The sequence below is a fragment of the Scyliorhinus torazame genome, chromosome 5 (genome assembly GCF_047496885.1).
Source record: "Scyliorhinus torazame isolate Kashiwa2021f chromosome 5, sScyTor2.1, whole genome shotgun sequence".
Lineage (NCBI taxonomy): Eukaryota > Metazoa > Chordata > Chondrichthyes > Carcharhiniformes > Scyliorhinidae > Scyliorhinus > Scyliorhinus torazame.
In genome coordinates, this window is record NC_092711.1 from 132722098 (window position 1) to 132744051 (window position 21954).

The 21954-nt window shown below is 50.2% G+C and overlaps 1 protein-coding gene across 1 annotated transcript in view; it reads left to right on the forward strand.

Moving 5' to 3' along the window:
- Window positions 1–21954, forward strand: part of LOC140419814 (protein lifeguard 1) — a 66009-nt gene that overhangs the window by 19349 nt on the left and 24706 nt on the right. Inside the window, exons 4-5 of the mRNA XM_072503828.1 lie at window positions 2373–2573; window positions 3424–3552. Coding sequence (XP_072359929.1) covers window positions 2373–2573; window positions 3424–3552 — 330 coding nt within the window. The remainder of the gene's footprint in view (window positions 1–2372; window positions 2574–3423; window positions 3553–21954) is intronic.

Here is a 21954-nt window from a genome sequence, read left to right on the forward strand (position 1 = left end):
AGCTTTACTCTGTATCTAACCCCATGCTGTACCTCTCCTGGGAGTGTTTGATGGGGGACCGTGTAGAGGGAGCTTTACTCTGTATCTAACCCCGTGCTGTACCTGTCCTGGGAGTGTTTGATGGGGACAGTGTAGAGGGAGCTTTACTCTGTACCTAACCCCGTGCTGTACCTGTCCTGGGAGTGTTTGATGGGGACAGTGTAAAGGGAGCTTTACTCTGTATCTAACCCCGTGCTGTACCTGTCCTGGGAGTGTTTGATGGGGACAGTGTAGAGGGAACTTTTCTCTGTATCTAACCCCGTGCCGTACCTGTCCTGGGAGTGTTTGATGGGGGCAGTGTAGAGGGAGCTTTACTCTGTATCTAACCCCGTGCTGTACCTGTCCTGGGAGTGTTTGATGGGGACAGTGTAGAGGGAGCTTTACTCTGTATCTAACTCCGTGCTGGACCTGTCCTGGGAGTGTTTGATGGGGACAGTGTAGAGGGAGCTTTACTCTGTATCTAACCCCATGCTGTACCTCTCCTGGGAGTGTTTGATGGGGGACCGTGTAGAGGGAGCTTTACTCTGTATCTAACCCCGTGCTGTACCTGTCCTGGGAGTGTTTGATGGGGACAGTGTAGAGGGAGCTTTACTCTGTACCTAACCCCGTGCTGTACCTGTCCTGGGAGTGTTTGATGGGGACAGTGTAAAGGGAGCTTTACTCTGTATCTAACCCCGTGCTGTACCTGTCCTGGGAGTGTTTGATGGGGACAGTGTAGAGGGAGCTTTACTCTGTATCTAACCCCGTGCTGTACCTGTCCTGGGAGTGTTTGATGGGGTCAGTGTAGAGGGAACTTTACTCTGTATCTAACCCCGTGCTGTACCTGTCCTGGGAGTGTTTGATGGGGACAGTGTAAAGGGAGCTTTACTCTGTATCTAACCCCGTGCTGTACCTGTCCTGGGAGTGTTTGATGGGGATTGTATAGAGGGAGCTTTACTCTGTATCTAACCCCGTACTGTACCTGTCCTGGGAGTGTTTGATGGGGACAGTGTAGAGGGAGCTTTACTCTGTATCTTACCCCATGCTGTACCTGTCCTGGGAGTGTTTGATGGGGACAGTGTAGAGTGTGCTTTACTCTGTATCTAACCCCGTGCTGTTCCTGTCCTGGGAGTGTTTGATGGGGACAGTGTAGAGGGAGCTTTACTCTGTATCTAACCCCGTGCTGTACCTGTCCTGGGAGTGTTTGATGGGGACAGTGTAGAGGGAGCTTTACTCTGTATCTAACCACGTGCTGTACCTGTCCTGGGAGTGTTTGATGGGGACAGTGTAGAGGGAGCTTTACTCTGTATCTAACCCCATGCTGTACCTGTCCTGGGAGTGTTTGATGGGGAGAGTGTAGAGGGAGCTTTACTCTGTATCTAACCCCATGCTGTACCTGCCCTGGAAGTGTTTGATGGGGACAGTGTAGAGGGAGCTTTACTCTGTATCTAACCCCGTGCTGTACCTGTCCTGGGAGTGTTTGATGGGGAGAGTGTAGAGGGAGCTTTACTCTGTATCTAACCCCGTGCTGTACCTGTCCTGGGAGTGTTTGATGGGGACAGTGTAGAGGGAGCTTTACTCTGTATCTAACCCCATGCTGTACCTGCCCTGGAAGTGTTTGATGGGGACAGTGTAGAGGGAGCTTTACTCTGTATCTAACCCCGTGCTGTACCTGTCCTGGGAGTGTTTGATGGGGAGAGTGTAGAGGGAGCTTTACTCTGTATCTAACCCCATGCTGTACCTGCCCTGGAAGTGTTTGATGGGGACAGTGTAGAGGGAGCTTTACTCTGTATCTAACCCCGTGCTGTACCTGCCCTGGAAGTGTTTGATGGGGACAGTGTAGAGGGAGCTTTACTCTGTATCTAACCCCGTGCTGTACCTGTCCTGGGAGTGTTTGATGGGGAGAGTGTAGAGGGAGCTTTACTCTGTATCTAACCCCGTGCTGTATCTGTCTTGGGAGTGTTTGATGGGGACAGTGTAGAGGGCGCTTTACTCTGTATCTAACCCCGTGCTGTACCTGTCCTGGGAGTGTTTGATGGGGACAGTGTAGAGGGAGCTTTACTCTGTATCTAACCCCGTGCTGTACCTGTCCTGGGAGTGTTTGATGGGGAGAGTGTAGAGGGAGCTTTACTCTGTATCTAACCCCGTGCTGTACCTGTCCTGGGAGTGTTTGATGGGGACAGTGTAGAGGGAGCTTTCCTCTGTATCTAACCCCGTGCTGTACCTGTCCTGGGAGTGTTTGATGGGGACAGTGTGGAGGGAACTTTACTCTGTATCTAACCCCATGTTGTACAGTTTGAAGGGGACAAAAGCAGTACAGTTTTGTGCGTCAGTAACTGTGTTTCGCCCCTCAGGTGTTTCTGATCCTCGGCATTCAGCTGCTGTTGACCTTCGGGATTGTCTGTGTCTTCACCTACTCCTCAGACATCAAGAACTTCGCCCACGCGAACTCGGCCTTCTTCTATTCCTCCTTTGGCATTTTCATCGTCGTGCTGGTGGCCCTGAACTGCTGCGGGGACATTCGGAGGAAGTACCCCTGGAACCTCCTCTTCATGGTGAGCAGAACCATTTTACACCCAGTGGGCGTAACGCAGATGGCGGGCACGGGGACCCAGCCGCCTCTCGCCTCAGCCTTGAACATCCCAACGCAGCCCGGCCCGGTCTCTTCCACGCTCCGGAAACCTCTGGTCATCCGAAGGTTTGCTGCCCCCGTCGTAACTTGCGCCAAGTCCCCCATTCCCCCCACCCCCTATCGAACCGCCACCCCCTCAAACATCACCCTGTGCTCACTGACCCCAATCCTGTAATGCCGTGATTTTAAACTTCGCAGTCCTTGCTGTCGACCCCAAGCACGGCGTCCCGCACTCCCCATCTCCTTACTCTCCCCCTTTCCCAACTCTCCGAGGTCCATAGAATCCCTACATTGCTGCAGGAGGCGCATTGGGTCACACCGACCCTCCGAAAGAGCACCGTGCCTGGGCCCACTTCCCTGGCCTATTCCCGTGACCACCCCCTGCATCGATCGCGGCCAATTCGCCTAACCTGCACGTCTTTGGACTGTGGGAGGAAACCGGAGCACCCGGAGGAAACCCACGCACACACGGGGAGAACGTGCAGACTCCGCACAGACAGTGACCCAAGGCCAGAATTGAACCCGGGTCCTGATCACTGTGAGGCAGCGGTGCTAACCACTGTACCACCCTATGCGCCTCTTCAATTCCCCAAACCGCACCCCCCCCCCCCCCCGGTGAATTTAACCGCTCAGTCATTGTCGCCCGTGTCTTCAGAGGAATCCGCTGTGTGCGGGGGTGGGGGGGGGATGCCATTCGACATGACGACCAGCACCAGCCTTCCCAATGCCAGTCTCCGCTGCCTTCTCACTCTCCTCCACCCTCTCCTCCGCAGGCCGTGCTGACACTCAGCCTCTCCTACATGGTTGGAGTGATTGCCTCCACCTACAATACCGCCTCGGTCATGATCGCTCTGGGATCCACAGTGGCTGTCTGCTTGGCAGTCATCCTCTTTGCCAGCCAGGTAAGGCCAACCCCTGGGGTTTCCTTGAGTGTGTGTGCGCGCGTGCGTATGTGTGTGTGTGTACTCTCTGGGAAATGTCTCGCTTGAGAGTACAAAGAACAAAGAAATGTACAGCACAGGAACAGGCCCTTCGGCCCTCCAAGCCCGTGCTGACCATGCTGCCCGACTAAACTACAATCTTCTACACTTCCTGGGTCCGTATCCCTCTATTCCCATCCTATTCATGTATTTGTCAAGATGCCCCTTAAATGTCACTATCGTCCCTGCTTCCACCACCTCCTCCGGTAGCGAGTTCCAGGCACCCACTACCCTCTGCGTAAAAAACTTGCCTCGTACATCTACTCTAAGCCTTGCCCCTCTCACCTTAAACCTATGCCTCCTAGTAATTGACCCCTCTACCCCGGGGAAAAGCCTCTGACTATCCACTCTGTCTATGCCCCTCATAATTTTGTAGACCTCTATCAGGTCCCCCCTCAACCTCCTTCGTTCCAGTGAGAACAAACCGAGTTTATTCAACCGCTCCTCATAGCTAATGCCCTCCATACCAGGCAACATTCTGGTAAATCTCTTCTGCACCCTCTCTAAAGCCTCCACATCATTCTGGTAGTGTGGCGACCAGAATTGAACACTATACTCCAAGTGTGGCCTAACTAAGGTTCTATACAGCTGCAACATGACTTGCCAATTCTTATACTCAATGCCCCCGCCAATGAAGGCAAGCATGCCGTATGCCTTCTTGACTACCTTCTCCACCTGTGTTGCCCCTTTCAGTGACCTGTGGACCTGTACTCATAGATCTCTTTGACTTTCAATACTCTTGAGGGTTCTACCATTCACTGTATATTCCCTACCTGCATTCGACCTTCCAAAATGCATTACCTCACATTTGTCCTGATTAAACTCCATCTGCCATCTCTCCGCCCAAGTCTCCAAACAATCTAAATCCTGCTGTATCCTCTGACAGTCCTCATCGCTATCCGCAATTCCACCAACCTTTGTGTCGTCTGCAAACTTACTAATCAGACCAGTTACATTTTCCTCCAAATCATTTATATATACTACAAACAGCAAAGGTCCCAGCACTGATCCCTGTGGAACACCACTGGTCACAGCCCTCCAATTAGAAAAGCATCCTTCCATTGCTACTCTCTGCCTTCTATGACCTAGCCAGTTCTGTATCCACCTTGCCTGCTCACCCCTGATCCCATGTGACTTCACCTTTTGTACTAGTCTACCATGAGGGACCTTGTCAAAGGCCTTACTAAAGTCCATATAGACAACATCCACTGCCCTACCTGCATCAATCATCTTTGTGACCTCCTCGAAAAACTCTATCAAGTTAGTGAGACACGACCTCCCCTTCACAAAACCATGCTGCCTCTCACTAATACGTCCATTTGCTTCCAAATGGGAGTAGATCCTGTCTCGAAGAATTCTCTCCAGTAATTTCCCTACCACTGAAGTAAGGCTCACCGGCCTGTAGTTCCCTGGATTATCCTTGCTACCCTTCTTAAACAGAGGAACAACATTGGCTATTCTCCAGTCCTCCGGGACATCACCCGAAGACAGTGAGGATCCAAAGATTTCTGTCAAGGCCTCAGCAATTTCCTCTCCAGCCTCCTTCAGTATTCTGGGGTAGATCCCATCAGGCCCTGGGGACTTATCTACCTTAATATTTTTTAAGACACCCAACACCTCGTCTTTTTGGATCTCAATGTGACCCAGGCTATCTACACACCCTTCTCCAGACTCAACATCTACCAATTTCTTCTCTTTGGTGAATACTGATGCAAAGTATTCATTTAGTACCGCGCCCATTTCCTCTGGCTCCACACATAGATTCCCTTGCCTATCCTTCAGTGGGCCAGCCCTTTCCCTGGCTACCCTCTTGCTTTTTATGTACGTGTAAAAAGCCTTGGGATTTTCCTTAACCCTATTTGCCAATGACTTTTCGTGACCCCTTCTAGCCCTCCTGACTCCTTGCTTAAGTTCCTTCCTACTTTCCTTATATTCCACACAGGCGTCGTCTGTTCCCAGCCTTTTAGTCCTGACAAATGCCTCCTTTTTCTTTTTGACGAGGCCTACAATATCTCTCGTTATCCAAGGTTCCCGAAAATTGCCGTATTTATCCTTCTTCCTCACAGGAACATGCCGGTCCTGAATTCCTTTCAACTGACACTTGAAAGCCTCCCACATGTCAGATGTTGATTTGCCCTCAAACATCCGCCCCCAATCTATGTTCTTCAGTTCCCGCCTAATATTGTTATAATTAGCCTTCCCCCAATTTAGCACATTCATCCTAGGACCACTCTTATCCTTGTCCACCAGCACTTTAAAACTTACTGAATTGTGGTCACTGTTCCCGAAATGCTCCCCGACTGAAACATCTACCACCTGGCCGGGCTCATTCCCCAATACCAGGTCCAGTACTGCCCGTTCCCTAGTTGGACTGTCTACATATTGTTTTAAGAAGCCCTCCTGGATGCTCCTTACAAACTCCGCCCCGTCTAAGCCCCTGGCACTAAGTGAGTCCCAGTCAATATTGGGGAAGTTGAAGTCTCCCATCACCACAACCCTGTTGTTTTTACTCTTTTCCAAAATCTGTCTACCTATCTGCTCCTCTATCTCCCGCTGGCTGTTGGGAGGCCTGTAGTAAACCCCCAACATTGTGACTGCACCCTTCTTATTCCTGATCTCTACCCATATAGCCTCACTGCCCTCTGAGGTGTCCTCCCGCAGTACAGCTGTGATATTCTCCCTAACCAGTAGCGCAACTCCGCCACCCCTTTTACACCTCCCTCTATCCCGTCTGAAACATTTAAATCCTGGAACGTTTAGCTGCCAATCCTGTCCTTCCCTCAACCAGGTCTCTGCCTTACCCGTAATACTTCTTGCATTAAAACATATGCACTTCAGGCCACCAGACCCGCTGTGTTCAGCAACTTCTCCCTGTCTGCTCTGCCTCAGAGCCCTACTGTCCCTATTCCCTAGTTCTCCCTCAATGCTCTCACCTTCTGACCTATTGCTCCCGTGCCCACCCCCCTGCCATACTAGTTTAAACCCTCCCATGTGACACTAGCAAACCTCGCGGCCAGGATATTTAAGCCTCTCCAGTTTAGATGCAACCCGTCCTTCTTATATAGGTCACACCTGCCCCGGAAGAGCTCCCAGTGGTCCAGATAACGGAAACCCTCCCTCCTACACCAGCTGTTTAGCCACGTGTTTAGCTGCTCTATCTTCCTATTTCTAGCCTCACTGGCACGTGGCACAGGGAGTAATCCCGAGATTACAACCCTAGAGGTCCTGTCTTTTAACTTTCTGCCTAGCTCCCTGAACTCCTGCTGCAGAACCTCATGCCCCTTCCTGCCTATGTCGTTAGTACCAATATGTACAACGACCTCTGCCTGTTTGCCATCCCCCTTCAGGATGCCCTCTACCCGTTCGGAGACATCCTGGACCCTGGCACCAGGGAGGCAACATACCATCCTGGAGTCTCTTGCACGTCCACAGAAGTGCCTATCTGTGCCCCTGACTATAGAGTCCCCTATTACTATTGCTCTTCTGCGCTTTGACCCTCCCTTCTGAACATCAGAGCCAGCCGTGGTGCCACTGCTCTGGCTGCTGCTGCTGTTTTCCCCTGATAGGCTATCCCCCCCGACAGTATCCAAAGGGGTATACCTGTTCGAGAGGGGGACATCCACAGGGGATTCCTGAACTGACTACCTGCCCTTTCTGGTGGTCACCCATTTCTCTGCCTGCACCTTAGGTGTGAGCACATTTATATAACTGCTATCTATGACGCTTTCCGCCACCTGCATGCTCCTAAGTGCATCCAATTGCTGCTCCAACCGAACCATGCGGTCTGTGAGGAGCTCCAGTTGGGTGCACTTTCTGCAGATGAAGCCATCCGGGACGCTGGAAGCCTCCCGGACCTGCCACATCTCACAGTCAGAGCACTGCACCCCTCTAACAGACATTGCGTCAATTAATTAAAATTAAAAGTTTAAATTTTAAAAAATATTTTAAAAAAATGTTTTTAAAGTTAACGTTAACTATCTGTTTCCTAGCACTAGATTTCTAATATAAATGCGAAAGCTAAATATAGTACCCTCCGATCTCTGGCTTAGATACCCCTCTAAATTATAATTAAGTAATTATGTTTAATTAGTTACCAATGCTTAATTTTTTTAATTTAGTGTAGATTCCCAACCAGCCACTCAGGCCACAGCTTTTCTGTGATGTCACTTCAGTTTCCCCCCGACACACACAATTTGAAAAAGGTATAAAAGTAAAAATGAGTAAAAATCACTTACTTACCTTCTTACCTTCTGCGTGTCTTAGATGTTCTCAGGTTCTCTCCCTGACAGAGACTGCTCCTCCTCCTCTGAACGGCTCCCGAAACTAGGCCGCGATGTTTTAAAATCTCTGCTCTCTGTAATGTCTGCTCTCTGTCTCTCTCTCTGGGAGGTGTCCCATTGAGAGTAATGTCTGCTCTCTGTCACTCTCTCTGGGAGGTGTCCCATTGAGAGTAATGTCTGCTCTCTGTCTCTCTCTCTGGGAGATGTCCCATTGAGAGTAATGTCTGCTCTCTGTCTCTCTCTCTGGGAGGTGTCCCCCATTGAGAGTACTGTCTGCTCTCTGTCCCTCTCTCTGGGAGGTGTCCCCCATTGTGAGTAATGTCTGGTCTCTTTCACTCTCTCTGGGTGTCCCCCATTGAGAGTAATGTCTGTTCTCATTCACTCTCTCTGGGTGTCCCATTGAGGCTAATGTCTGCTCTCTGTCTCTCTCTCTGGGAGATGTCCCATTGAGAGTAATGTCTGCTCTCTGCCTCTCTCTCTCTGTGAGAGATGTCCCATTGAGAGTAATGTCTGCTCTCTGTCTCTCTCTCTGGGAGGTGTCCCATTGAGAGTAATGTCTGCTCTCTGTCTCTCTCGCTCTGGGAGGTGTCCCATTGAGGCTAATGTCTGCTCTCTGTCTCTCTCTGTGAGAGATGTCCCATTGAAAGTAATGTCTGCTCTCTGTCTCTCTCTCTGGGAGATGTCCCATTGAGAGTAATGTCTGCTCTCTGTCTCTCTCTCTGGGAGATGTCCCAATGAGAGTAATGTCTGCTCTCTGTCTCTCGCTCTGGGAGATGTCCCATTGAGAGTAATGTCTGCTCTCTGTCTCTCTCTCTGGGAGATGTCCCAATGAGAGTAATGTCTGCTCTCTGTCTCTCTCTCTGGGAGGTGTCCCATTGAGAGTAATGTCTGCTCTCTGTCTCTCTCTCTGGGAGGTGTCCCATTGAGAGTAATGTCTGCTCTCTGTCTCTCTCTCTCTGGGAGATGTCCCATTGAGGCTAATGTCTGCTCTCTGTCTCTCTCTGTGAGAGATGTCCCATTGAAAGTAATGTCTGCTCTCTGTCTCTCTCTCTGGGAGATGTCCCATTGAGTGTAATGTCTGCTCTCTCTCTCTCTCTGGGAGATGTCCCATTGAGTGTAATGTCTGCTCTCTGTCTCTCTCTCTGTGAGAGATGTCCCATTGAGAGTAATGTCTGCTCTCTGTCTCTCTCTCTGGGAGGTGTCCCCCATTGAGAGTAATGTCTGCTCTCTGTCTCTCTCTGTGAGAGATGTCCCATTGAGAGTAATGTCTGCTCTCTGTCTCTCTCTCTGGGAGGTGTCCCATTGAGAGTAATGTCTGCTCTCTCTCTCTCTCTGGGAGATGTCCTATTGAGAGTAATGTCTGCTCTCTGTCTCTCTCTCTGTGAGAGATGTCCCATTGAGAGTAATGTCTGCTCTCTGTCTCTCTCTCTGGGAGGTGTCCCCCATTGAGAGTAATGTCTGCTCTCTGTCTCTCTCTGTGAGAGATGTCCCATTGAGAGTAATGTCTGCTCTCTGTCTCTCTCTCTGGGAGGTGTCCCATTGAGAGTAATGTCTGCTCTCTGTCTCTCTCTGTGAGAGGTGTCCCATTGAGAGTAATGTCTGCTCTCTGTCTCTCTCTCTGGGAGAGATGTCCCATTGAGAGTAATGTCTGCTCTCTGTCTCTCTCTCTGGGAGATGTCCCATTGAGAGTAATGTCTGCTCTCTGTCTCTCTCTCTGGGAGATGTCCCATTGAGAGTAATGTCTGCTCTCTGTCTCTCTCTCTGGGAGATGTCCCATTGAGAGTAATGTCTGCTCTCTGTCTCTCTCTCTGGGAGAGATGTCCCATTGAGAGTAATGTCTGCTCTCTGTCTCTCTCTCTGGGAGAGATGTCCCATTGAGAGTAATGTCTGCTCTCTGTCTCTCTCTCTGGGAGAGATGTCCCATTGAGAGTAATGTCTGCTCTCTGTCTCTCTCTCTGTGAGAGGTGTCCCATTGAGAGTAATGTCTGCTCTCTGTCTCTCTCTCTGGGAGGTGTCCCCCATTGAGAGTAATGTCTGCTCTCTGTCTCTCTCTCTGGGAGGTGTCCCCCATTGAGAGTAATGTCTGCTCTCTGTCTCTCTCTCTGGGAGGTGTCCCCCATTGAGAGTAATGTCTGCTCTGTCTCTCTCTCTGTGAGATGTCCCATTGAGAGTAATGTCTGCTCTCTGTCTCTCTCTCTGTGAGATGTCCCATTGAGAGTAATGTCTGCTCTCTGTCTCTCTCTCTGGGAGGTGTCCCCCATTGAGAGTAATGTCTGCTCTGTCTCTCTCTCTGGGAGGTGTCCCCCATTGAGAGTAATGTCTGCTCTCTGTCTCTCTCTCTCTGGGAGGTGTCCCATTGAGAGTAATGTCTGCTCTCTGTCTCTCTCGCTCTGGGAGATGTCCCATTGAGAGTAATGTCTGCTCTCTGTCTCTCTCTCTGTGAGAGATGTCCCATTGAGAGTAATGTCTGCTCTCTGTCTCTCTCTCTGGGAGATGTCCCATTGAGAGTAATGTCTGCTCTCTGTCTCTCGCTCTGGGAGGTGTCCCATTGAGAGTAATGTCTGCTCTCTGTCTCTCTCTCTGGGAGATGTCCCATTGAGAGTAATGTCTGCTCTCTGTCTCTCTCTGGGAGATGTCCCATTGAGAGTAATGTCTGCTCTCTGTCTCTCGCTCTGGGAGATGTCCCATTGAGAGTAATGTCTGCTCTCTGTCTCTCTCTGTGAGAGGTGTCCCATTGAGAGTAATGTCTGCTCTCTGTCTCTCTCTGGGAGATGTCCCATTGAGAGTAATGTCTGCTCTCTGTCTCTCGCTCTGGGAGGTGTCCCATTGAGAGTAATGTCTGCTCTCTGTCTCTCTCGCTCTGGGAGATGTCCCATTGAGAGTAATGTCTGCTCTCTGTCTCTCTCTCTGGGAGATGTCCCATTGAGAGTAATGTCTGCTCTCTGTCTCTCTCTCTGTGAGAGGTGTCCCATTGAGAGTAATGTCTGCTCTCTGTCTCTCTCTCTGTGAGAGATGTCCCATTGAGAGTAATGTCTGCTCTCTGTCTCTCTCTCTGTGAGAGATGTCCCCCATTGAGAGTAATGTCTGCTCTCTGTCTCTCTCTCTGGGAGATGTCCCATTGAGAGTAATGTCTGCTCTCTGTCTCTCTCTCTGGGAGATGTCCCATTGAGAGTAATGTCTGCTCTCTGTCTCTCTCTCTGGGAGATGTCCCATTGAGAGTAATGTCTGCTCTCTGTCTCTCTCTCTGGGAGATGTCCCATTGAGAGTAATGTCTGCTCTCTGTCTCTCTCTCTGGGAGATGTCCCATTGAGAGTAATGTCTGCTCTCTGTCTCTCGCTCTGGGAGGTGTCCCATTGAGAGTAATGTCTGCTCTCTGTCTCTCTCTCTGTGAGAGATGTCCCATTGAGAGTAATGTCTGCTCTCTGTCTCTCTCTCTGTGAGAGATGTCCCCCATTGAGAGTAATGTCTGCTCTCTGTCTCTCTCTCTGGGAGGTGTCCCATTGAGAGTAATGTCTGCTCTCTGTCTCTCTCTCTGGGAGGTGTCCCATTGAGAGTAATGTCTGCTCTCTGTCTCTCTCTCTGTGAGAGGTGTCCCATTGAGAGTAATGTCTGCTCTCTGTCTCTCTCTCTGGGAGATGTCCCATTGAGAGTAATGTCTGCTCTCTGTCTCTCTCTCTGGGAGGTGTCCCATTGAGGCTAATGTCTGCTCTCTGTCTCTCTCTCTGGGAGATGTCCCATTGAGAGTAATGTCTGCTCTCTGTCTCTCTCGCTCTGGGAGATGTCCCATTGAGAGTAATGTCTGCTCTCTGTCTCTCTCTGGGAGGTGTCCCATTGAGAGTAATGTCTGCTCTCTGTCTCTCTCTGGGAGGTGTCCCATTGAGAGTAATGTCTGCTCTCTGTCTCTCTCTCTCTGTGAGAGGTGTCCCATTGAGAGTAATGTCTGCTCTCTGTCTCTCTCTCTGGGAGATGTCCCATTGAGAGTAATGTCTGCTCTCTGTCTCTCTCGCTCTGGGAGATGTCCCATTGAGAGTAATGTCTGCTCTCTGTCTCTCTCTCTGGGAGATGTCCCCCATTGAGAGTAATGTCTGCTCTCTGTCTCTCTCTCTGGGAGGTGTCCCATTGAGGCTAATGTCTGCTCTCTGTCTCTCTCTCTGGGAGATGTCCCATTGAGAGTAATGTCTGCTCTCTGTCTCTCTCGCTCTGGGAGATGTCCCATTGAGAGTAATGTCTGCTCTCTGTCTCTCTCTCTGGGAGATGTCCCCCATTGAGAGTAATGTCTGCTCTCTGTCTCTCTCTCTGGGAGGTGTCCCATTGAGGCTAATGTCTGCTCTCACTCTCTCTCTGGGAGGTGTCCCATTGAGAGTAATGTCTGCTCTCTGTCTCTCTCTCTGGGAGATGTCCCCCATTGAGAGTAATGTCTGCTCTCTGTCTCTCTCTCTGTGAGAGATGTCCCATTGAGAGTAATGTCTGCTCTCTGTCTCTCTCTCTGGGAGATGTCCCATTGAGAGTAATGTCTGCTCTCTGTCTCTCGCTCTGGGAGGTGTCCCATTGAGAGTAATGTCTGCTCTCTGTCTCTCTCTCTGGGAGGTGTCCCATTGAGGCTAATGTCTGCTCTCTGTCTCTCTCTGGGAGATGTCCCATTGAGAGTAATGTCTGCTCTCTGTCTCTCTCTCTGTGAGAGATGTCCCATTGAGAGTAATGTCTGCTCTCTGTCTCTCTCTGGGAGATGTCCCAATGAGAGTAATGTCTGCTCTCTGTCTCTCTCTCTGGGAGATGTCCCATTGAAAGTAATGTCTGCTCTCTGTCTCTCTCTCTGGGAGATGTCCCCCATTGAGAGTAATGTCTGCTCCCTGTCTCTCTCTCTGGGAGGTGTCCCCCATTGAGAGTAATGTCTGCTCTCTGTCTCTCTCTCTGGGAGATGTCCCATTGAGAGTAATGTCTGCTCTCTGTCTCTCGCTCTGGGAGGTGTCCCATTGAGAGTAATGTCTGCTCTCTGTCTCTCTCTCTCGGAGGTGTCCCATTGAGAGTAATGTCTGCTCTCTGTCTCTCGCTCTGGGAGATGTCCCATTGAGAGTAATGTCTGCTCTCTGTCTCTCTCTCTGTGAGAGATGTCCCATTGAGAGTAATGTCTGCTCTCTGTCTCTCGCTCTGGGAGGTGTCCCATTGAGGCTAATGTCTGCTCTCTGTCTCTCGCTCTGGGAGGTGTCCCATTGAGAGTAATGTCTGCTCTCTGTCTCTCTCTCTGTGGGAGATGTCCCCCATTGAGAGTAATGTCTGCTCTCTGTCTCTCTCTCTGGGAGATGTCCCCCATTGAGAGTAATGTCTGCTCTCTGTCTCTCTCTCTGGGAGATGTCCCATTGAGAGTAATGTCTGCTCTCTGTCTCTCTCTGGGAGATGTCCCATTGAGAGTAATGTCTACTCTCTGTCTCTCTCTCTCTGGGAGATGTCCCATTGAGAGTAATGTCTGCTCTCTGTCTCTCTCTCTGGGAGGTGTCCCATTGAGAGTAATGTCTGCTCTCTGTCTCTCCCTCTGGGAGGTGTCCCATTGAGGCTAATGTCTGCTCTCTGTCTCTCTCTCTGGGAGATGTCCCATTGAGAGTAATGTCTGCTCTCTGTCTCTCGCTCTGGGAGGTGTCCCATTGAGAGTAATGTCTGCTCTCTGTCTCTCCCTCTGGGAGGTGTCCCATTGAGGCTAATGTCTGCTCTCTGTCTCTCTCTCTGGGAGATGTCCCATTGAGAGTAATGTCTGCTCTCTGTCTCTCTCTCTGGGAGATGTCCCATTGAGGCTAATGTCTGCTCTCTGTCTCTCTCTCTCTGGGAGATGTCCCATTGAGAGTAATGTCTGCTCTCTGTCTCTCTCTCTCTGTGAGAGATGTCCCATTGAGAGTAATGTCTGCTCTCTGTCTCTCTCTGGGAGATGTCCCATTGAGAGTAATGTCTGCTCTCTGTCACTCTCTCTGGGAGATGTCCCCCATTGAGAGTAATGTCTGCTCTCTGTCTCTCTCTCTGGGAGATGTCCCATTGAGAGTAATGTCTGCTCTCTGTCTCTCTCTCTGTGAGAGATGTCCCATTGAGAGTAATGTCTGCTCTCTGTCTCTCTCTCTGGGAGATGTCCCATTGAGTGTAATGTCTGCTCTCTGTCTCTCTCTCTGTGAGATGTCCCATTGAGAGTAATGTCTGCTCTCTGTCTCTCTCTCTGGGAGGTGTCCCATTGAGAGTAATGTCTGCTCTCTGTCTCTCTCTCTGGGAGATGTCCCATTGAGATTAATGTCTGCTCTCTGTCTCTCTCTCTGGGAGATGTCCCATTGAGAGTAATGTCTGCTCTCTGTCTCTCTCTCTGGGAGGTGTCCCCCATTGAGAGTAATGTCTGCTCTCTGTCTCTCTCTCTGTGAGAGATGTCCCATTGAGTGTAATGTCTGCTCTCTGTCTCTCTCTCTGTGAGAGATGTCCCATTGAGAGTAATGTCTGCTCTCTGTCTCTCTCTCTGTGAGAGATGTCCCATTGAGAGTAATGTCTGCTCTCTGTCTCTCTCTCTGGGAGATGTCCCATTGAGATTAATGTCTGCTCTCTGTCTCTCTCTCTCTGTGAGAGATGTCCCATTGAGAGTAATGTCTGCTCTCTGTCTCTCTCTCTGGGAGATGTCCCATTGAGAGTAATGTCTGCTCTCTGTCTCTCTCTCTGGGAGATGTCCCATTGAGAGTAATGTCTGCTCTCTGTCTCTCTCTCTGGGAGATGTCCCATTGAGAGTAATGTCTGCTCTCTGTCTCTCTCTCTGGGAGATGTCCCATTGAGAGTAATGTCTGCTCTCTGTCTCTCTCTCTGGGAGATGTCCCATTGAGAGTAATGTCTGCTCTCTGTCTCTCTCTCTGGGAGATGTCCCATTGAGATTAATGTCTGCTCTCTGTCTCTCTCTCTGGGAGATGTCCCATTGAGAGTAATGTCTGCTCTCTGTCTCTCTCTCTGGGAGGTGTCCCCCATTGAGAGTAATGTCTGCTCTCTGTCTCTCTCTCTGTGAGAGATGTCCCATTGAGTGTAATGTCTGCTCTCTGTCTCTCTCTCTGTGAGAGATGTCCCATTGAGAGTAATGTCTGCTCTCTGTCTCTCTCTCTGGGAGATGTCCCATTGAGAGTAATGTCTGCTCTCTGTCTCTCTCTCTGTGAGAGATGTCCCATTGAGAGTAATGTCTGCTCTCTGTCTCTCTCTCTGGGAGATGTCCCATTGAGTGTAATGTCTGCTCTCTGTCTCTCTCTCTCTGTGAGAGATGTCCCATTGAGTGTAATGTCTGCTCTCTGTCTCTCGCTCTGGGAGGTGTCCCATTGAGAGTAATGTCTGCTCTCTGTCTCTCTCTCTGTGAGAGATGTCCCATTGAGAGTAATGTCTGCTCTCTGTCTCTCTCTCTGGGAGGTGTCCCATTGAGAGTAATGTCTGCTCTCTGTCTCTCTCTCTGTGAGAGATGTCCCATTGAGAGTAATGTCTGCTCTCTGTCTCTCTCTGGGAGATGTCCCATTGAGAGTAATGTCTGCTCTCTGTCTCTCTCTCTGGGAGATGTCCCATTGAGAGTAATGTCTGCTCTCTGTCTCTCTCTCTCTGGGAGATGTCCCATTGAGAGTAATGTCTGCTCCCTGTCTCTCTGGGAGGTGTCCCATTGAGAGTAATGTCTGCTCTCTGTCTCTCGCTCTGGGAGGTGTCCCATTGAGAGTAATGTCTGCTCTCTGTCTCTCTCTCTGTGAGAGATGTCCCATTGAGAGTAATGTCTGCTCTCTGTCTCTCCCTCTGGGTGATGTCCCATTGAGAGTAATGTCTGCTCTCTGTCACTCTCTCTGGGAGATGTCCCCCATTGAGAGTAATGTCTGCTCTCTGTCTCTCGCTCTGGGAGGTGTCCCATTGAGGCTAATGTCTGCTCTCTGTCTCTCTCTGGGAGATGTCCCATTGAGAGTAATGTCTGCTCTCTGTCTCTCTCTGGGAGATGTCCCATTGAGAGTAATGTCTGCTCTCTGTCTCTCTCTCTGGGAGATGTCCCATTGAGAGTAATGTCTGCTCTCTGTCTCTCGCTCTGGGAGGTGTCCCATTGAGAGTAATGTCTGCTCTCTGTCTCTCCCTCTGGGAGGTGTCCCATTGAGAGTAATGTCTGCTCTCTGTCACTCTCTCTGGGAGATGTCCCCCATTGAGAGTAATGTCTGCTCTCTGTCTCTCGCTCTGGGAGGTGTCCCATTGAGGCTAATGTCTGCTCTCTGTCTCTCTCTGGGAGATGTCCCATTGAGAGTAATGTCTGCTCTCTGTCTCTCTCTGGGAGATGTCCCATTGAGAGTAATGTCTGCTCTCTGTCTCTCGCTCTGGGAGGTGTCCCATTGAGAGTAATGTCTGCTCTCTGTCTCTCCCTCTGGGAGGTGTCCCATTGAGAGTAATGTCTGCTCTCTGTCACTCTCTCTGGGAGATGTCCCCCATTGAGAGTAATGTCTGCTCTCTGTCTCTCGCTCTGGGAGGTGTCCCATTGAGGCTAATGTCTGCTCTCTGTCTCTCTCTGGGAGATGTCCCATTGAGAGTAATGTCTGCTCTCTGTCTCTCTCTGGGAGATGTCCCATTGAGAGTAATGTCTGCTCTCTGTCTCTCGCTCTGGGAGGTGTCCCATTGAGAGTAATGTCTGCTCTCTGTCTCTCCCTCTGGGAGGTGTCCCATTGAGAGTAATGTCTGCTCTCTGTCTCTCTCTCTGGGAGATGTCCCATTGAGGCTAATATCTGCTCTCTGTCTCTCTCTCTCTGGGAGATGTCCCATTGAGGCTAATGTCTGCTCTCTGTCTCTCTCTCTGGGAGATGTCCCATTGAGAGTAATGTCTGCTCTCTGTCTCTCTCTCTGGGAGATGTCCCATTGAGGCTAATGTCTGCTCTCTGTCTCTCTCTCGCTGGGAGATGTCCCATTGAGAGTAATGTCTGCTCTCTGTCACTCTCTCTGGGAGATGTCCCCCATTGAGAGTAATGTCTGCTCTCTGTCTCTCTCTCTGGGAGGTGTCCCATTGAGTGTAATGTCTGCTCTCTGTCTCTCTCTCTGGGAGATGTCCCATTGAGAGTAATGTCTGCTCTCTGTCTCTCTCTCTGGGAGATGTCCCATTGAGAGTAATGTCTGCTCTCTGTCTCTCTCTCTGGGAGATGTCCCATTGAGAGTAATGTCTGCTCTCTGTCTCTCTCTCTGGGAGATGTCCCATTGAGATTAATGTCTGCTCTCTGTCTCTCTCTCTGGGAGATGCCCCATTGAGAGTAATGTCTGCTCTCTGTCTCTCTCTCTCTGGGAGATGTCCCATTGAGAGTAATGTCTGCTCTCTGTCTCTCTCTCTGTGAGAGATGTCCCATTGAGAGTAATGTCTGCTCTCTGTCTCTCTCTCTCTGGGAGATGTCCCATTGAGAGTAATGTCTGCTCTCTGTCTCTCTCTCTCTGTGAGAGATGTCCCATTGAGAGTAATGTCTGCTCTCTGTCTCTCTCTCTCTGGGAGATGTCCCATTGAGAGTAATGTCTGCTCTCTGTCTCTCTCTCTGTGAGAGATGTCCCATTGAGAGTAATGTCTGCTCTCTGTCTCTCTCTCTGTGAGAGATGTCCCATTGAGTGTAATGTCTGCTCTCTGTCTCTCTCTCTGTGAGACATGTCCCATTGAGAGTAATGTCTGCTCTCTGTCTCTCTCTCTGGGAGAGATGTCCCATTGAGTGTAATGTCTGCTCTCTGTCTCTCTCTCTGGGAGGTGTCCCAATGAGAGTAATGTCTGCTCTCTGTCTCTCGCTCTGGGAGATGTCCCATTGAGAGTAATGTCTGCTCTCTGTCTCTCTCTCTGGGAGATGTCCCATTGAGAGTAATGTCTGCTCTCTGTCTCTCTCTCTGGGAGATGTCCCATTGAGAGTAATGTCTGCTCTCTGTCTCTCTCTCTGGGAGATGTCCCATTGAGTGTAATGTCTGCTCTCTGTCTCTCTCTCTGTGAGAGATGTCCCATTGAGAGTAATGTCTGCTCTCTGTCTCTCTCTCTGTGAGAGATGTCCCATTGAGTGTAATGTCTGCTCTCTGTCTCTCTCTCTGTGAGAGATGTCCCATTGAGAGTAATGTCTGCTCTCTGTCTCTCTCTCTGGGAGATGTCCCATTGAGAGTAATGTCTGCTCTCTGTCTCTCTCTCTGGGAGATGTCCCATTGAGAGTAATGTCTGCTCTCTGTCTCTCTCTCTGGGAGGTGTCCCATTGAGAGTAATGTCTGCTCTCTGTCTCTCGCTCTGGGAGGTGTCCCATTGAGAGTAATGTCTGCTCTCTGTCTCTCGCTCTGGGAGATGTCCCATTGAGAGTAATGTCTGCTCTCTGTCTCTCTCTGGGAGGTGTCCCATTGAGAGTAATGTCTGCTCTCTGTCTCTCTCTGGGAGATGTCCCATTGAGAGTAATGTCTGCTCTCTGTCTCTCGCTCTGGGAGATGTCCCATTGAGAGTAATGTCTGCTCTCTGTCTCTCTCTCTGGGAGATGTCCCATTGAGAGTAATGTCTGCTCTCTGTCTCTCCCTCTGGGAGATGTCCCATTGAGAGTAATGTCTGCTCTCTGTCTCTCTCTCTCTGTGAGATGTCCCATTGAGAGTAATGTCTGCTCTCTGTCTCTCGCTCTGGGAGATGTCCCATTGAGAGTAATGTCTGCTCTCTGTCTCTCTCTGGGAGATGTCCCATTGAGAGTAATGTCTGCTCTCTGTCTCTCTCTCTGTGAGAGATGTCCCATTGAGAGTAATGTCTGCTCTCTGTCTCTCTCTCTGGGAGGTGTCCCATTGAGAGTAATGTCTGCTCTCTGTCTCTCGCTCTGGGAGGTGTCCCATTGAGAGTAATGTCTGCTCTCTGTCTCTCGCTCTGGGAGATGTCCCATTGAGAGTAATGTCTGCTCTCTGTCTCTCTCTGGGAGGTGTCCCATTGAGAGTAATGTCTGCTCTCTGTCTCTCTCTGGGAGATGTCCCATTGAGAGTAATGTCTGCTCTCTGTCTCTCGCTCTGGGAGATGTCCCATTGAGAGTAATGTCTGCTCTCTGTCTCTCTCTGGGAGATGTCCCATTGAGAGTAATGTCTGCTCTCTGTCTCTCGCTCTGGGAGATGTCCCATTGAGAGTAATGTCTGCTCTCTGTCTCTCTCTGGGAGATGTCCCATTGAGAGTAATGTCTGCTCTCTGTCTCTCGCTCTGGGAGATGTCCCATTGAGAGTAATGTCTGTTCTCTGTCTCTCGCTCTGGGAGGTGTCCCATTGAGAGTAATGTCTGCTCTCTGTCTCTCTCTGGGAGATGTCCCATTGAGAGTAATGTCTGCTCTCTGTCTCTCTCTCTGGGAGATGTCCCATTGAGAGTAATGTCTGCTCTCTGTCTCTCCCTCTGGGAGATGTCCCATTGAGAGTAATGTCTGCTCTCTATCTCTCTCTCTCTGGGAGATGTCCCATTGAGAGTAATGTCTGCTCTCTGTCTCTCTCTCTGGGAGATGTCCCATTGAGTGTAATGTCTGCTCTCTGTCTCTCTCTCTGTGAGAGATGTCCCATTGAGAGTAATGTCTGCTCTCTGTCTCTCTCTCTGGGAGATGTCCCATTGAGAGTAATGTCTGCTCTGTCTCTCTCGCTGCGAGGTGTCCCCCATTGAGAGTAATGTCTGCTCTCTGTCTCTCTCTGGGAGATGTCCCATTGAGAGTAATGTCTGCTCTCTGTCTCTCTCTCTGGGAGATGTCCCCCATTGAGAGTAATGTCTGCTCTCTGTCTCTCTCTGGGAGGTGTCCCATTGAGAGTAATGTCTGCTCTCTGTCTCTCTCTCTGTGGGAGATGTCCCCCATTGAGAGTAATGTCTGCTCTCTGTCTCTCTCTGGGAGAGGTGTCCCATTGAGAGTAATGTCTGCTCTCTGTCTCTCGCTCTGGGAGGTGTCCCATTGAGAGTAATGTCTGCTCTCTGTCTCTCTCTCTGGGAGATGTCCCATTGAGAGTAATGTCTGCTCTCTGTCTCTCGCTCTGGGAGATGCCCCATTGAGAGTAATGTCTGCTCTCTGTCTCTCTCTCTGGGAGATGTCCCATTGAGAGTAATGTCTGCTCTCTCTCTCTCTCTCTGGGAGATGCCCCACTGAGAGTAATGTCTGCTCTCTGTCTCTCTCTCTCTGTGAGAGATGTCCCATTGAGAGTAATGTCTGCTCTCTGTCTCTCTCTCTGGGAGGTGTCCCCCATTGAGAGTAATGTCTGCTCTCTGTCTCTCTCTCTGGGAGATGTCCCATTGAGAGTAATGTCTGCTCTCTGTCTCTCGCTCTGGGAGATGCCCCATTGAGAGTAATGTCTGCTCTCTGTCTCTCTCTCTGGGAGATGTCCCATTGAGAGTAATGTCTGCTCTCTCTCTCTCTCTCTGGGAGATGCCCCATTGAGAGTAATGTCTGCTCTCTGTCTCTCTCTCTCTGTGAGAGATGTCCCATTGAGAGTAATGTCTGCTCTCTGTCTCTCTCTCTGGGAGATGTCCCATTGAGAGTAATGTCTGCTCTCTGTCTCTCTCGCTGCGAGGTGTCCCCCATTGAGAGTAATGTCTGCTCTCTGTCTCTCTCTCTGGGAGATGTCCCCCATTGAGAGTAATGTCTGCTCTCTGTCTCTCTCTCTCTGTGAGAGATGTCCCATTGAGAGTAATGTCTGCTCTCTGTCTCTCTCTCTGGGAGATGTCCCATTGAGAGTAATGTCTGCTCTCTGTCTCTCTCTCTGGGAGATGTCCCATTGAGAGTAATGTCTGCTCTCTGTCTCTCTCTCTGGGAGGTGTCCCATTGAGAGTAATGTCTGCTCTCTGTCTCTCTCTGGGAGATGTCCCATTGAGAGTAATGTCTGCTCTCTGTCTCTCTCTGGGAGATGTCCCATTGAGAGTAATGTCTGCTCTCTGTCTCTCTCTCTGGGAGATGTCCCATTGAGAGTAATGTCTGCTCTCTGTCTCTCCCTCTGGGAGGTGTCCCATTGAGAGTAATGTCTGCTCTCTGTCTCTCTCTCTGGGAGGTGTCCCATTGAGAGTAATGTCTGCTCTCTGTCTCTCTCTCTCTGTGAGAGATGCCCCATTGAGAGTAATGTCTGCTCTCTGTCTCTCTCTCTGGGAGGTGTCCCATTGAGAGTAATGTCTGCTCTCTGTCTCTCTCTGGGAGGTGTCCCATTGAGAGTAATGTCTGCTCTCTGTCTCTCTCTCTGGGAGGTGTCCCATTGAGAGTAATGTCTGCTCTCTGTCTCTCTCTCTCTGTGAGAGATGCCCCATTGAGAGTAATGTCTGCTCTCTGTCTCTCTCTCTGGGAGATGTCCCATTGAGAGTAATGTCTGCTCTCTGTCTCTCTCTGGGAGATGTCCCAATGAGAGTAATGTCTGCTCTCTGTCTCTCTCGCTGCGAGGTGTCCCCCATTGAGAGTAATGTCTGCTCTCTGTCTCTCTCTGGGAGATGTCCCATTGAGAGTAATGTCTGCTCTCTGTCTCTCTCTCTGGGAGGTGTCCCCCATTGAGAGTAATGTCTGCTCTCTGTCTCTCTCTCTGTGAGAGATGTCCCATTGAGGCTAATGTCTGCTCTCTGTCTCTCTCTCTGGGAGGTGTCCCATTGAGAGTAATGTCTGCTCTCTGTCTCTCTCTCTGGGAGATGTCCCATTGAGGCTAATGTCTGCTCTCTGTCTCTCTCTCTGGGAGATGTCCCATTGAGAGTAATGTCTGCTCTCTGTCTCTCTCTCTGGGCGATGTCCCATTGAGAGTAATGTCTGCCCTCTGTCTCGCTCTCTGGGAGATGTCCCCCATTGAGAGTAATGTCTGCTCTCTGTCTCTCTGGGAGGGATCCCATTGAGAGTAATGTCTGTTCTCTGTCTCTCTCTGGGAGATGTCCCATTGAGAGTAATGTCTGCTCTCTGTCTCTCTCTGGGAGATGTCCCATTGAGAGTAATGTCTGCTCCCTGTCTCTCTGGGAGGGATCCCATTGAGAGTAATGTCTGTTCTATGTCTCTCTCTCTCGGAGGTGTCCCATTGAGAGTAATGTCTGCTCTCTGTCTCTCGCTCTGGGAGGTGTCCCATTGAGAGTAATGTCTGCTCT